Here is a 15541-nt window from a genome sequence, read left to right as displayed (position 1 = left end):
GAAAAGTAATGCAAACCATCACTTGCATGCACGATGGAGAGTACATCTCACAACCTCTGACATCCAAGCATACAGTAAAATTTACTGATAGAATGAGAAGAGGTTTCTTCCTTTTGACCTTTTTATGAACCAAATCGACAAAAAGTCTGACCACAATTACTTATTGCTAATTTTCAAGTAAATTGTGAGTCCCCGACCACTTCTCCATTTATGTGCGCCACACGACCCGTGGCAAACACTGTGAGAGTCTCAAGAAACCAGATCTACAACTCCACCAAACCAACCTCACAATGGATATCATCTTGGGCGTCAAGGTCCAGGACGCAACACTTATTGCCACGTCAAAGGCATTCACCAGAGGAATCTCGGTTTTGAAAGATTCCGATGACAAAACAAGAGCATTGAACGCCCACAACTTAATGGCCTTCACCGGTGAATCAGGCGACACCGTCCAGTTTGCCGAATACATTCAAGCCAACATCCAGCTATACAGCATGCGTGAAAACGACATTGAGTTGCTGCCTCGTGCCACGGCATCGTTTGTCAGAAACCAATTGGCCACCTCCATCAGATCCAGAAAGCCTTACCAGGTGAATGTCTTGTTGGGCGGTTACGACACGAAAACAAAGACGCCCAGCTTGAACTGGGTGGACTACTTGGGCACGCAAACAGAGTTGCCCTACGGTGCCCACGGCTATGCTGCTTTCTACTGTGTGTCGCTTTTTGACCGCCACTACAGACCCGACATGAGCGTGGACGAGGGTAAGGAGTTGTTGCGCATGAGTTTGGCAGAATTGCAAAAGAGAATGCCCATTGAGTTCAAGGGTGTTTACGTGAAGCAGGTGGACGGCGAGGGAATCACCGAAGTGGAGCTCTAGACGATGGGCAGCGCCCGTGGAGTTAGAAATAGCGAAACGAATGAATGACGAAGGTGTAGGTGTTGGTGCTGCTTAGATTTCCAAGAGGATGTGACGATCTTGGTGAATGGGTGGTTCAATTTGGCTGCTGATTTGGGTGCAAACTCCAGTCCACAGAGAAATTGAATACATGATGAGGCAGACACGAAGGTGGCGATGTAACAATCGAAGCCACGTTAGGATATGCGTTACAGTGTGAATTGCTCGTTTTTGCAAGGCAGTGAACGTGATTTGCCCTTATGTCTTTGATCTATTTGTCGTGAAAGATAGCATGCTCTCATTGGGTACCTTATAGCTTTCGTATTCATTAATGTATACGTTCAGTGGTTATTGCTACTGCTCTGAGGAACAAATATTTAAGTATGCTGTAGATCAAAAGCAAGATTGGAGTTTCTTAGATCATGTATAAATGAAACCGTAGGATACAAGGTGGCTATGACCAGGGACCGAGGCAAAGCCGCATAAGAACATGCAGCAGCCCGGAGATAAAATTGGCCACCCAAGCAAAAATCGAAATTCTCTCCGATACATGAAATTCAATCTTTTCGAAAATTGACAATTTCTGAAATCTATACTTCTCCAGTGATGAACCTCATCAACCTCATTGTTTGGGTGCGAAATCACTGATCCATCGCACTAGCATCAAACTGATAGCATCTGCCAATGAAGCAAGAATCGCCTGACACAGATACCGGAGCCCTTCTACCGAGACTAGGCGACATTGTGAAACGTTCCCTTGGAATTGAGGATGAGGGATATACGATTTCCAGATTCTTGATCGGACTCTATGATGCATCTCAAGGAAGCAGCCTGATGACCAGCAGCTTTGGGGATTTCAAGAAGGAGGTGGTGAATAACGGTGGAGACGAGTTTCCTGATACGTTCCTTAAAAGTGTGTTTGAGACGATTCGACTGCTGCGTCCAGAGATCAAGGCGGAAACTGCCGTCAAACAGGAACCTCTGATAAAACAAGAACCATCCACGGACGATCTACCGAAAGAAGAGCCGACGTCAGTCAAAACAGAGACTAAGGTGAAGGCAGAAAAAGAGAGCTTCCCCGGATTGGCTCTTCCCGACAAGAAGATCAAGATCGAGGAGTCCAATATTCCAGATACAGATTTGCAACCAAAGCAAGAAGAACCCGTTCGAGTGGGCAACATATATAAAGGCATCGTCACCAACATCACGGCATTTGGAGCTTTTATACGACTAGACAATACCGGCGTTTCCGGCCTCTGTCATGTTTCTAAGCTAGCCTACGATGGACGCCGAGTACCAAAAGCTGAAAATGCCGTTTCCATGGGCCGAGAGGTCTTCGTCAAAGTGCTCGACATTCAGGGTGGGAACGGTAGAAACAAGAAGAAGATTTCGTTGTCGATGGTGGGCATTGACCAGTTGGTTGGTGTGGATAGACTGAAAGAACTTGAGAACGAAGGCCGTGGAAGGTCTCGCCAAAATCAGCCACCACCCAAGAAAAGAAGACTTACATCGCCAGAAAGATGGGAAATTCGTCAGCTTATAGCTTCTGGTGCTGCTCTGGCTGCCGACTATCCAGAACTCAATGGCACTACTGAAGAACAGGCAGACCAGGAACCAGAGGACGATGAGGCAGTGGACATTGTGTTGAATACCAATGAACCGACTTTTCTCAAGGGCCAAACGGGCGGTCAAACCGGTCTGGGTTTCAACCCCATGATGATTTTGAAAAACCCAGAGGGATCCATGAATAGAGCCGCTATGAACGGGTCTAAGCTTGCCAAAGAGTTCAAAGAGGAGAAGGCCGAGAAGCAAAGAGAGCTTGAAAAAGAGATGAGAATGGCCCAGGACTCCAATGACCCCTTGGCAGAAATGAAGCGTGACGAGATCATCAAGCAGAAAGTCATCTCAGAATGGAGAAAAAGCCAACTGCAGCAACGGTCGGATTTGAAAAAGCTACCGAAACTCTCCATAAGAGAGCAGCGAGAAGGGTTGCCTGTTTTTGCCATGCGTACTCAGCTCATTGAGGCTATCGAGCAGAATCAGTTTTTGGTGATTGTTGGTGAGACAGGTTCCGGTAAAACCACCCAGATTGTCCAGTATATCTACGAGGAAGCGTTGAATGTTGTGGGTGGTACAGAAAAAATTATCGGCTGTACACAACCAAGAAGAGTTGCTGCTGTTTCTGTTGCAAAGCGTGTGGCTGAAGAAGTTGGTTGTAAAGTTGGCGAGGAGGTGGGTTACTACATTCGTTTTGAGGACATTACTTCTCCGAAAACCAAAATAAAGTATATGACAGACGGTATGCTTCAAAGAGAGGCGTTGCTTGATCCCAGCATGCTGAAATACCTGGTTATCATGTTGGACGAGGCTCACGAACGTACCATAGCGACTGATGTTTTATTTGCGTTGTTGAAAAAGGCCGCTCGACAGAATCCTAATTTGAAGGTTATTGTCACATCGGCAACGCTTGACCTGGCAAAGTTTGCATCGTTCTTCAACGAATGTCCGGTGTTGAAAATCCCCGGAAGAACCTACCCTGTCGAGACACTCTTCTCTCGAGAACCAGAGCCAGACTACCTAGCAGCAGCTCTTGATTGTGTGATGCAAATTCATGTTGCTGAGGCTGAGGGTGACATTCTTGTTTTCCTCACCGGTCAGGAAGAAATCGACGCCAGCTGTGAGGTGCTTTACAACAGAATCAAAACTCTAGGGTCGGCAGTTCCTGAGCTCGTCATTTTACCGGTTTACTCTGCATTATCCTCAGACATGCAGCTGAAGATTTTCGAACCAGCTCCACCAGGTGCTAGAAAAGTCGTTTTGGCAACCAACATCGCCGAGACATCCATCACCATCGACGGTATTCGCTACGTCGTGGATCCAGGCTACGTCAAGGTAAACGCATATGATCCCAAAATGGGAATGGACACATTGGTGGTATCACCGATTTCACAGGCACAAGCAAATCAGAGATCCGGTCGTGCTGGACGTACCGGTCCTGGAAAGTGTTACCGTCTATACACTGAACAGGCGTTCAAAACGGAAATGCTTCCAAATTCGATTCCGGAAATCCAGCGTCAGAACCTCTCGCTCACCATCTTGATGCTCAAGGCGATGGGGATCAACGACCTTCTCAACTTTGAGTTTATGGATCCACCACCTGCCCAAACTCTAGTGAATGCATTGCACGATCTATACAATCTCGATGCACTTGACGAAGAAGGCTACCTCACGCCTTTTGGCAGAAAAATGTCCGAGTTTCCTATGGAGCCTGCTCTTGCCAAAACGTTGATCGAGTCTACGGAGTTAGGATGTGTGGAAGAGGTTCTCACCATTGTGGCCATGCTTTCGGTCCAATCTGTGTTCAACAGACCAAAGGACAAACAAGCTGCAGCTGATCAAAAGAAACAACGGTTCCATTCGGTCTATGGCGACCACATTACCCTTCTAAACGTCTACAGAGCCTGGGACCTCAATGGCCGTTCAGCAGGCTGGTGCAAATACAATTACATTCACGAACGAAGCATGAGAAGAGCACTTGATGTCCGCAAGCAGCTTGGCCAAATCATGAAGAGATTCAGAATCCCTATTGACAGTTGTGGGTCAGATACTATAGCCGTACGCAAGGCCTTCTGTTCTGGCTTTTTCCGGAATTCCGCCAAAAGAGACCCCCACGAAGGCATCTACAATACTTTAGTTGACCAAACTCCCGTGAGCATGCACCCGCTGCTGGCGCTTTTCGGAAAATCTACAGAGTATGTCATCTACCACACTGTGCTCCTCACCACCAAAGAGTACATGCACTGTGTTAGTGCCATTGACCCTCGGTGGCTTCTCGAGTTGGCGCCTCGTTTCTTCAAAAAGGGTGATCACACCTCGAGGAAAAACGAAAAAATCGTACCTCTATACAACCGTTTTGCAGAAAACCAGGATGCCTGGAGACTCACCTCTCAGATTGAAGCTAAAAAGCGCGCTTTGGAGCAGCTCAACCAGTGAGTATTTCGCATGGTTTTTGGCCTTTTCGCAGGTGCGAATTGGTTGCGAAAATTGCCGTTGAACAGCAACCATGTGGAGTAATGAGGGGATCTGATGATGAGGTGGGGGCTCGTGTGACAGAAATTTGACTCTGGGGAAAATGATCGTCACTGGTCCTGCGTTTTCTAGATCATCTCTTTTGGCCAATGTTGGGGGGATTTCAAGGTGTGGTGCACGGGTGTGCTTTTCCGGTCAGCCGCCAGGCTCGTAACCTAGATACCAGCTTCTAAAAAAATACCCCAAAGGAGATCTTCCTTGTTACCATGAAAAGTGCCAGAACCGTCATTTCTGACCGTTTGAGTTTGTACTCGGCAGGCCCGGGTTTTGCAGGCTCAGGGGTCCGTCCGCTTCGAAAGCGTTTTGACCCAAACGAACCAATCACTCCTACTGAAAACGACACCAACACTATCTTACCTTGTGAACCTTTACACGTTGAAGATGGCCACTTGGTTGATGCTCTGGGCCGCAAAAGAATGCTTAAGGGTATAAACGTGGACTCTGCTATGAAGTTCCCCACTAAACCCAGCATGCCTTCGTATGAGGGCAACTCGCTGGACCCTGACAATGTGTTCTTTGATGGTGACAACGTTTCTTTTGTGGGAAGGCCGTTTCCGTTAGAAGAAGCTGAGCTCCATTTGAACCGTATCAAGAGTTGGGGCTTCAACGTTATTCGTTACTTACTTACCTGGGAAGCTATAGAACATGCTGGCCCAGGCAAGTACGACGACGACTTTGTCAACTATACGATTGAGATTCTTAAAATCATACACAAGGTTGGAGGATTATACGTATTCATGGAATGCCACCAGGACGTCTGGTCACGTTACTCTGGTGGCTCTGGTGCTCCTCTCTGGACGTTCTATGCTGCTGGCCTCGAGCCCAAGAATTTCAGTGCCACAGAAGCGGCCATCTTGCAAAACGATGAAAGATTCGAAAGAGCTCACGACCAAGAGTGCTACCCCAAGATGCTCTGGACCACTAATTACAAACGGTTGGCATCGTTCACCATGTTCACGCTCTTCTTCGCTGGTAGCACATACTTCCCTCACTTGAGAATCAACGGCGTTAACATCCAGACGTTCCTTCAGAAAAGCCATCTCAAGGCCATGGGCTACCTTTGGCGCAAGGTCACCGATGCTGTCCCTGAAATGCTCGAGGACAACACGCTTCTAGGCTTTGAGTCCATCAACGAGCCAAACTGCGGTCTTGTCGGTCAAGCCCACATGGGCCATCTTCCAGGCAACCAGCATTTACGTTTAGACACCACGCCCACGGTATACCAGTGTTTCCGTTTGGGTATGGGTCTTCCTGTTGAGGTTGATGTCTACAAGATTACTGTTTCCGGACCTCAGAAAGACGGATCACGTATGGTGGACCCACATGGCGTCCGTGCCTGGCTTCTGGCTGATGACCTTAAGAAGGTTGACGCACACTACAATTGGAGACGTTCGGGTTGGAAAGGTGAATGTATCTTTGCCGGTTTGAAGATCTGGAAATGGAACAAGTTCGCAGACTGGGACAAGGTAAACCTCATGTCCTTGGAACGCAGACTAGAGTTCAGTTATCAAGAGTGTCAGTTGGTGGTGCCAAACTATTTCAACCAGGTGTCGCCACGTATCTCGTTTAACGTTATCGACGACAAGCTTCCTAACCAGATCGACTTGCACTTCTTCATTAATCACTTCTTTGTGGAGTACTACAGAAGACTCAAGAAAACGATTCGCTCCATCACTCCTGGTGTATTCATGCTTATCGAACCACCAGTGTTAGAGCCTCCGCCAGCACTTAAAGATGACGAGCGCGGGCTCATTGACGATCGTACTATTTATTGCCCTCACTATTATGATGGCTTATCCCTTTTGATGAAGACTTGGAACGATAAGTATAACGTCGACACTTTGGGAATCATGCGTGGTCGCTACTTGAACCCTGTGTTGGGTCTTGTGGTTGGCGAACGAGCAATCAGAAACTGCATCAAGAAACAGTTCTGTGAAATTGTCAGCGAGGCAAGGGACCTCTTAGGCAACGTGCCTGTGCTTATGTCCGAGACAGGTATGCCATTTGACATGGATGGCAAGAGAGCTTATGAAGATGGCCGGTACACTTCTCAAACAGCTGCTATCGATGCCTTGGCGAATGCTTTAGAAGGTCTGAGAATGCATCACACCTATTGGTGTTACACGAGTATCAACTGTCACAAGTGGGGCGACCGCTGGAACAACGAGGACTTTTCGTTTTGGTCTCCTGAAGACAGAGATCTTGCGTTCGACGACGATGAGGATGTTGACACTTCTTCACCATCGAGAAGAAGCAGTGTGACTCCTTCACTTAGAGCCATAAGGGCACTTAAGGAGACTGCTGGTTCTTCGTCGATCATCAAAACTAGATTGAACTACCATAAGAAGCGGTTAATGCCAAACATGTTCAAAAAACAATTCTGTGGGGACGAGGACACGCTTGATGATGATTATGAACCTAGCTTTGATAATTCGACACTCATTTCAGTCTCCAGTGACAACCTTCGCTACAAGCACATGAAGAACTGCTACCCTTCCCCAGATGGGCTTCGTGCCCCTAGCGCTGTCCTTCGTCCATTCCTCATGTCCTCTGTGGGTGTTGTCAAGGACACCGAGTTTGACATAAAAGCAGCAAAGTTCGCCCTTACCGTGACTATCAAGGAGGAGTTGGACGAGGAGACTCTTGAAAAATGCCCTACAGTTATCTTTGTTCCCAAGTGGCATTTCCCGTTCTTGAACTACAACGATATTTATTTGACGTCTGGTCATGTCAAGTACAATGAAAAACTTGAGTACTTGGAGTGGTACCATTTCGACACTGATGACACTGCCAATAGCAGCTCCACATCATCTATGGCTCGTGCTCCCACTGATGATGAAACTATTATAATCAAAAATCACAGCGGTAAATACGAGGATATTTCCCAGAAGGACGAAAACCTCTTAGGGGACGTATGCACAATCGTTTAGAGATACTTTAAATATTATACAATTAATTCAGGCTAATAAAATGATGACAGGAGAGTTTACTAGAACTCAAGAGGGTCCTCCTCTCTTTCTCTCTTCGAACTCTTTAATTCCTCCTTAAGAAGACCATTGACGAAACTGGAGAAGTATTGTACGTATGGTTTCAAGCTTGTCTTCTCGTAATCTGGAACTCTTGTTGATGCAGCGTTCTGGTCCTCGGAATCCAGCAATGGTTGGCTTGAGTCTCTATTCACCCTCTTTGCCTCCCATGTGTCTATTTCATCTTGAAGTTGGGACAAGTTTGGTGCAGTCATTGGGTTGAACCCATAGTGGTCGTCCTCTGTGTTTGCACTCAAGTTTTTCGTAGGGTCAAAGGGAACACAAATGTTACCAGTTCCTGGGTGAATACAGAATGGCGACTTCAACAAATGGATCAACTGCTTCGACACCTCAATATCCAATCTTGGATACATGAAATAAATAATGATTTCCTTCTTTGCATCGTTCAACTGAGAAACTTGTGACTGGTGCTTGAGAATCTTCTGGGCGACAGTATTGATGTCGTCCCATTTGGCCTTTGAGCTGGAGTAGCTGGATGACTCCTTCCATTTTGACTTGAGAGCGGCTCGGAGTGCCTGATCAGGAATAAAGCTCAAGAGTTCATCCACCTTCCCCATGCATTTTCATCCGAAGAAGCTGATGTTTCCCATGGGTTTTGGTCCTCCAAAACAATCTCTTGGAAGTACGTCTTGAGAATGTCGAACGAACGCTCGACGTGTGGATGGAATGGCTTTTTCAACGACAAAGATGTCTTGCCCATTTTTGAGGACCTACCTCCCAAGACATCTAAGTATTCAACAATCGACTTTCTTGCAGACTCATCCAATGTACGCGCTTTTGCGTCACTGACCCAGCAATGGGCACCTCTTCTACCGGAAAAGACCCACACAAAGTGATCGAACCCGAAATCCTCCTTCAAGGAGTGTGTGAGCACCTGGGAAGCCACCTTGATGAACTTCCAGCACTTTGTGCAAATTGCTGTCCCAGAGCAGCAGGTACGGATCTCATCGTAATCGGTTAAATCGATATCAAAAACAAGCTCCTTTGAGAGTGGTTTCATGGCGCTCTTAGGTAAGTTCTTTCTTTCCTTTGGGTTCACGGCGTAGACAGCACCGACCTCGAATCTTGTAGGGTTGGCCGCAACAACCAGCTTCTTAAACTCTTCTGGAGAGTTGAAGGAGTTGTATCTTTGGTAGGCACCAGAACGGTACTCGTAAGCGAACTCACGCATGGTGAAATCCTTGGATGGCTTTGGCAGGTGGTTCAACCACTGGAAAATATGACGAAAAGGAAGGATCCGTTCATAGTAGAACAGCATATCAGCTGACGAAGGTTTTGACAGCTTTTGAGGCTCGTCTGGCGAGAACGACGCCAACTTAGGTTCTTCAGTCATGACGCGACGCGTTACCAGATGATGATGTGAAGGTGGGTGCTGTTATAAATTCGCGTCTGGAATTAAAGGATTCGAAGATAAAAGAATGGAAATGTCCTTTTACTTTATAAATCTCTAATTATGCTCTGTGAGCGAAATGCTGAAGTGAGATGGGAGTGTGGAGATTTTTGTTGATGTTGATGCGAGACTCACCTGTACTAAAGTGCGTATCTCTTTGATACAGGGATTCACGCTAGCTTGATACATGTAAAGAAAGTTTTCAGTTATTGAGATTTTGAATTCTTCTTCAAATTGAGCAAAAAAAGAGGAAGCTGATAAAATAGCTGATTTCGCTAATTCGCCGAGTGTTAGTGAATCAACTTCTTTCTATGGTAGTAACAGGCATATTTCGCAGCCATATCAGCGTTGACATAGCCTTACCAAATCCAACAGGAATTGTTTTTCCAAACAGAATCCTACAGCCGCGTCACTTCCCCTTCATTAAATTATGCTATATTACGCCTCGGGACGGAAAATCAAAGAAACACCCTCGTCACCAGCAGTAACCAAGGCCTTACCGCCATCAGTAATGGCAAAGTCTAAAACACCCATGTTGTGGCCCACACCAACGAACAACTCCTCACCGGTACGAGCATCCCATTTGTACAACTTACCGTTCATGCTGGATCCCACAAGCACGGGAAGGTCAGCAACGAACTGAAGCTTTGTGATGGTATCGTCGACCTTGAGCGTCTTTCTCAATCTCCACGAATTAGAGTCGAAAAGAAGCACATCTCCAGAGACGAGACCCACGGCTAGAAGAGGCACGGCAGAGTTTTTGCACCATGCGAGAGCCTCAATAGACAAGTCAGCAACATCCTCAACGTTTTCGATTGTCTTGACGTGCTGAACGATTTTACCACTGTCAAGGTTGATGATGGCCAATTGGCCGTCACGAGCACCAGCAGCAACGACAGAGCCTTGGGCTTTCAAAGAAACCCAGGGGCTCTCCACGCCCTTGAAGTCATCGTGAGGCAGCAATTTGTACTGAACGGCACCGGTGAAACCGTTCCACATGACGATAGAACCGTCCTCAGACGCAGTGACCAAGAACAACTCATCCGTCTTGTCCGTGCCCACGAAAACACCAGCATTACATTCTAGAGTGTGCGAGAAGCCGGACATGATCTGAACAAGCGACTTGGACTCCTCGTCAATCTGGTACACCCACACAGAACCGTCTGTGGAACCAAAGGCAAAGTAGGGCAAAGTGGGGTGGACTGTAATCCACAAAACCTCCTCAACCTCCTCCAAATCGCCAAACTTCACCCATTTCTGGCCACCCTTGGCAGCCTTGTGCACCTGAATAAGCCCATTCATGTCACCAGTGACCACGAACTTTCCGTCGCCTGTGAAGCCACCACAAACCACACTCTCCTTGTGACCCAGAAGCTCACCAACAAAACGGGGTGGTTGTGTGTGTGTTGTCCACAAGTATGCTGTGTTGTCGCCTCCTCCTGTGACCACCATAGGCAAGGAAGGATGCGAAAAAACGGTGAAAATGGAGTCCTTGTGCTGGTCAAAATACGTCCACGAGTTGTTGGCAAGATCAATTTCTATCGACTCCTCCTGGTCCTCCTGACCGTCCATGTCCATATCATTATCGTCGTTATCGTCCTCTGGAGCTGGTCCATGGTCATCGGCAACCTCCTCGGCGATATCGTTGAGATCAACGTACTCCTCTTGGTTCTCGTGACCCTCCTGGGGAGCCTCCTCGTGACTCATCTCTTGTTTATAAATAAAAGTGGTAGAAAGACGAGTGGTGCTGTGAGATTTGTAAGCTCATCTCACCCATCGAGGTGTAGTCTCTATATGTAGGGCGCAGTGGGTGCAACATGATTACAAAAAGTGTGGTAGCAGGTGGGGAAAATATGACGAAGGATAAAAAAATATTCTATAAATTGTATAAATATGTTCTTTGGTGTCCATTGGATTTGTGTTTTGTGTCCAATGAAGCCTTGAAGATGGGTCCGCAATGATGCAAGAGAACCTGGCATCTCTCAAGAGGTGTAAAGATCGAAAGAATCAGCTGAGTAAGCACTCTTCAGGTTGACTCCATCTAGAATGTGTAAGGGAGAATAGCTTTTGAAGACAGCTTTTGAAGGGTTTGAGTGATCCCACATCTAAAGGTGCTTGGTATACCAAATCTTCAATCCTGGGCTCATTGTGACCAAAAAATATGGAGTTACATTCAAAGGGAGGTTCTTGCACTTATCAGAAACGACCCGTCAGAGAGGATATTCAAGAGGGAGCTGTACCTTCGATATGTTTAACTTGGTCTCCGAAATCCAAACGTAAGAATTGACCAGCAGCACCTTTGGTGAACTTTTGGTATCATTCAAATCATAAAGCCAAAAAAATATGATACTTTTCCACAGAGGCAGCTCACAAAGCCATTCCGGTCATCAACTCCAACTGCTTCTTCAACTCCTCATTGGCCTTCTTCCTCTCCTCGTCCTTTTTCATATCTTCCTTCAACTTTCCCACACTCAAAGCACTGATTTTCTTGGGGACCTGCCCTTGCAGTGCTAGCGCTTTGTGAATATCCTCTATGTGGTCAGCATCCTTATTGAGCTTGTCGATTTGAGCCTTTGAAATCTTTGCTTTTTGATTGAGCCTCGATTTTGAGGATGTTTTGGCGACCTTTGCATTTCTGGGTTTCGATTTGGATGATTTTGTTCCCATTTTTTAAAAATCCAGAAAGAAGTAGGTGGGGCCCCTGGTTCGTGTTGAATCAAGATTTGTAGTTGTATCACGTGCCGCGATGGGCATCAGGACTTCCAAAAATCCATATCTCCAAATCCTACTACACCTAGAATGCCTTCTACACACAACAAAGACAAGCCCTGGGACACGCCAGACATAGATAAGTGGAAGATTGACGAGTTCACTGAGGCCGACAATGCACTGGGTTTGCCATTTGCCGAGGAATCGTCTTTTATGACCCTCTTCCCCAAATACAGAGAAAACTACCTTCGGTCCATCTGGCCCGATTTGACCCAGGCTTTGGAAAAACACCAAATTGCCTGCCAGCTTGATCTTGTTGAGGGTTCCATGACTGTCAGCACCACGAGAAAGACATATGACCCAGCCATCATTTTGAAGGCCAGAGACCTCATAAAACTTTTGGCCCGTTCAGTTCCATACCCCCAGGCGGTGAAGATTTTGCAGGACGACATTGCCTGTGATGTCATTAAGATTGGCAACTTCGTGCTGAACAAGGAGAGATTTGTCAAGAGAAGACAGCGTTTGGTGGGTCCTAATGGTAACACCCTTAAAGCCTTGGAGCTTTTGACGAAATGTTACATTTTAGTTCAAGGTAACACTGTCAGCGCTATGGGTCCTTACAAGGGCTTGAAAGATGTTCGTAGGGTTGTTGAAGATTGCATGAAAAACGTTCACCCCATTTACCACATCAAGGAGCTCATGATCAAGCAGGAGCTCGCCAAGAATCCAGAGTTGGCCAACGAGGACTGGTCCCGGTTCTTGCCCATGTTCAAGAAGCGTAACGTGGCAAGAAAGAAGGCCGAGAACAAGGACAAGAAGAAGAAGGTGTACACACCATTCCCACCAGCACAACAACCAAGAAAGGTCGATTTGCAGATCGAGAGTGGTGAGTATTTCTTGGGCAAGAGAGAGAAGTACGTTCGTGATCTTCAGTCGAAGCGTGCCAAGCAGGAGGAAGTTGCTGAGCAGCGTAGAGTTGAAAGAGACCAGGCCTTTGAAGCTCCTGAGGAGGCTCTGTATGAGAACAAGTTGGTGGGCGAGAAGCGCAAGCGCGATGACGACGATGATGAGAAGAGAGAAAAGAAGAAGGAGAAGAAAGAAAAGAAAGAGAAGAAAGAAAAGAAAGAAAAGAAGGAAAAGAAGGAGAAGAAGGAGAAGAAAGACAAGAAGGAGAAAAAGGAGAAGAAACTGAAGAAGGAAAGCGATGAGTAACTGCATAACACGCCATAATAAACGATAAAACTGAACTTATGTAAAACCGTAGAAGCGCAGGTTTTTGTGGATCCACATATGTGGATCTGCTCCCCAGTCTTGATAAGACTTTTCGCAGCCATTGTGGTAAGCCACATACCACGCCAAGTACCATACCAGAGCCCCGAACCGCCCCACAGGGGGTGTCCCTAAATATGTGAGATCTTCATTTAGATAAATGTTGATGTAAACTCAATTCTTCATGTTTTTGTCCCTCGAAGTTGACCCTCCAAAATGGTACAGAAACGGTCTGCTTAGGGTACGTGCATGAAGGTGTACCGTTTTGGTCTCGCACCTCGCTACATTTGTGGCATTTCTTCCCGCTTACAATACGACTCTGCGGGCCATGCAGGCTAAGGTAAACAAACATCGCTAACGGTAAATATTTGATTTGATCCCTGGCAAATCCTATCTCTGGCAAACTCACCAAGTCACTCCTTTCACTGAGCATATTTTGCTTTCTCCAGGGTGTTAAAGTCAAAGATTTCGACCATTCGTCACAACACACTCATAGACCGTTTGCATCAGCATATACCCACACAATCGTTTGATCCTACAACTTCTGACTTTTTTAGTTAGAGCTCCAAGGCATGTCCCGCATTGACGACCTTCTTCGCATGGCAGATGCCATACTGAATCGCTCTGACTCGATAGCTCTGAGTATGGATGAATCCAACACTCTTATTCTGAGAATCATTCTGTTGAACTCACAGATAACGGCAGCCGACTCGGAGATCGACGCCATGACCGAGCTTTTGAACAAAAACAACGTTTGCATCAATGAGTTTGAAAAGCTCCACGAACGGTCCTACTTCTTGGACTCCAACTTGCATTTGAACGAGAGCTTCACCAATGAGACTAGCTTCCTCAATCTCAACAAGGAGTACAACTATATGCTTGACACCTTTAGACACCACAATCAGCGGTTTTTGAGCCACGAGGAACCGGTGCAACAGAACCATGTTCCCAACAAGGAGCTCAAAAACATGCTCTCCATATCGAACCTCAACTTGAGGCCTCTCAGGTGTCGTAATCAGAAGGTTGAAAAGAAGAAGTCTCGCTATAGGCTTTCAGCCGCATATACCTTGAATCCCCTTCTGGAAAACGAGGAAGCTATCAGAAACATTTCCAAGCTGTCAGCTGGAACATACGATCATCAGGATTCCATCATGGACATGCAACACGATACTACCGGCATTTCTTCATCCTCCGAAACCCACGACTACGACTTCTACGGAGGATCAGCATCAGAAAGTCCAACCTTTAAAAGATTGAATCCCGTGGATATGAACAAATTGGATCTAGATATCGATAGTTTGTCTCACTGCTCAGGTCTCTCTGGACTGCCAGTTTCTCCTAAGTTTGACTTGGACAATTTTGATGACTTTTTGCGGCCTTCTAGAGTCGATGTCAGCAAGGCCTTCCCTGCTCCCCTCAAGAAATCCAGTTCCCACGATCTGATTTTTTCAGAAAAGGAAAAGACATTCAAACCTTCCTTCAAGTTTCATAATCCGGCTGCCACGATAATCAACAAGGGCAATGTCAGTCAGCCAACAGTGGAAACGATTTTCACCAGCACTGTTGAAGATAAACCACAACAGGGTCCTTCTAGATCCTTCAAAGACCACTCCAAGAACATTTTGCATCAACTCAAACCCGACGACTCCCCAATCAAGAAACAGCAGCCCGTCACTCCTAAGCGAAGCAACATCAACATTTTCAATTTATTGAATTCACCCTTAGGGTCACCTAGAGGTTTCAGTAACCAAGCTCCAGCTCACAATACTGCTAGAAGAGGAAGCATCGATCAGTTTGGGAAGTCCTTGACATCCAGCTTCCTTCATTTGATTCACAATAATCCATCACCTTCCAAAACACAAGCCCCAGCTGCTCCAACTGTTAATCACGAATCTCCACCTGAAGGCATCAAGAAACTACGCAAAGGGTTGAGAGATCCAATCTCGATACCAAATGACATCAAATCAAGAAGACTACCTCCTGGTGAGAACAGTTTCAGAAGTGGAAGTCATTCTTCATTGACTATCGGGAACAACAAGGCCAACATAGTACAAGGTAGAGGTCTCTCCAAAAGACCCATGAACGGCCCTTCTAATCAACAGCTGTTTAGACAGGTTCTCAGCGAGAGTCTATTATTTTAA

General features: G+C 46.4%; 8 protein-coding genes across 8 annotated transcripts; 5 read left to right on the top strand and 3 right to left on the bottom strand. All coding sequences in view use genetic code 12, as the record gives it.

Moving 5' to 3' along the window:
* Nucleotides 1–290: 290 nt before the first annotated feature.
* PRE1 (proteasome core particle subunit beta 4) lies at nt 291–878 on the top strand (the record flags this gene model as incomplete). The annotated part of the gene is made up of 1 exon (XM_025482037.1): nt 291–878. The coding sequence occupies one exon, from the start codon at nt 291–293 to the stop codon at nt 876–878; it is 588 nt and encodes a 195-aa protein (XP_025336655.1).
* Nucleotides 879–1580: 702 nt separating this feature from the next.
* PRP22 (DEAH-box ATP-dependent RNA helicase) lies at nt 1581–4889 on the top strand (the record flags this gene model as incomplete). The annotated part of the gene is made up of 1 exon (XM_025482036.1): nt 1581–4889. The coding sequence occupies one exon, from the start codon at nt 1581–1583 to the stop codon at nt 4887–4889; it is 3309 nt and encodes a 1102-aa protein (XP_025336654.1).
* Nucleotides 4890–5191: 302 nt separating this feature from the next.
* CXQ87_003559 (hydrolase) lies at nt 5192–7915 on the top strand (the record flags this gene model as incomplete). The annotated part of the gene is made up of 1 exon (XM_025482035.1): nt 5192–7915. One exon carries the CDS (start codon nt 5192–5194, stop codon nt 7913–7915), a length of 2724 nt encoding a protein of 907 aa, XP_025336653.1.
* Nucleotides 7916–7974: 59 nt separating this feature from the next.
* CXQ87_003558 (DNA primase subunit) lies at nt 7975–9365 on the bottom strand (the record flags this gene model as incomplete). Its single annotated transcript, XM_025482034.1, has 2 exons — nt 7975–8580; nt 8643–9365. The coding sequence occupies 2 exons, from the start codon at nt 9363–9365 to the stop codon at nt 7975–7977; spliced, it is 1329 nt and encodes a 442-aa protein (XP_025336652.1).
* Nucleotides 9366–9860: 495 nt separating this feature from the next.
* CXQ87_003557 (uncharacterized protein) lies at nt 9861–11129 on the bottom strand (the record flags this gene model as incomplete). The annotated part of the gene is made up of 1 exon (XM_025482033.1): nt 9861–11129. One exon carries the CDS (start codon nt 11127–11129, stop codon nt 9861–9863), a length of 1269 nt encoding a protein of 422 aa, XP_025336651.1.
* A 660-nt stretch (nt 11130–11789) lies between these two features.
* CXQ87_003556 (uncharacterized protein) lies at nt 11790–12089 on the bottom strand (the record flags this gene model as incomplete). Its single annotated transcript, XM_025482032.1, has 1 exon — nt 11790–12089. The coding sequence occupies one exon, from the start codon at nt 12087–12089 to the stop codon at nt 11790–11792; it is 300 nt and encodes a 99-aa protein (XP_025336650.1).
* Nucleotides 12090–12221: 132 nt separating this feature from the next.
* Nucleotides 12222–13343, top strand: KRR1 (ribosome biosynthesis protein; the record flags this gene model as incomplete). The annotated part of the gene is made up of 1 exon (XM_025482031.1): nt 12222–13343. One exon carries the CDS (start codon nt 12222–12224, stop codon nt 13341–13343), a length of 1122 nt encoding a protein of 373 aa, XP_025336649.1.
* A 629-nt stretch (nt 13344–13972) lies between these two features.
* On the top strand, nt 13973–15541 carry CXQ87_003554 (uncharacterized protein; the record flags this gene model as incomplete). The annotated part of the gene is made up of 1 exon (XM_025482030.1): nt 13973–15541. The coding sequence occupies one exon, from the start codon at nt 13973–13975 to the stop codon at nt 15539–15541; it is 1569 nt and encodes a 522-aa protein (XP_025336648.1).

The sequence above is a fragment of the Candidozyma duobushaemuli genome, assembly GCF_002926085.2.
Source record: "Candidozyma duobushaemuli strain B09383 chromosome Unknown C_B09383, whole genome shotgun sequence".
NCBI classification, from domain to species: domain Eukaryota; kingdom Fungi; phylum Ascomycota; class Pichiomycetes; order Serinales; family Metschnikowiaceae; genus Candidozyma; species Candidozyma duobushaemuli.
Note: the sequence above shows the minus strand (reverse complement) of the source record. Positions and strands in the feature narration are given on the sequence as shown.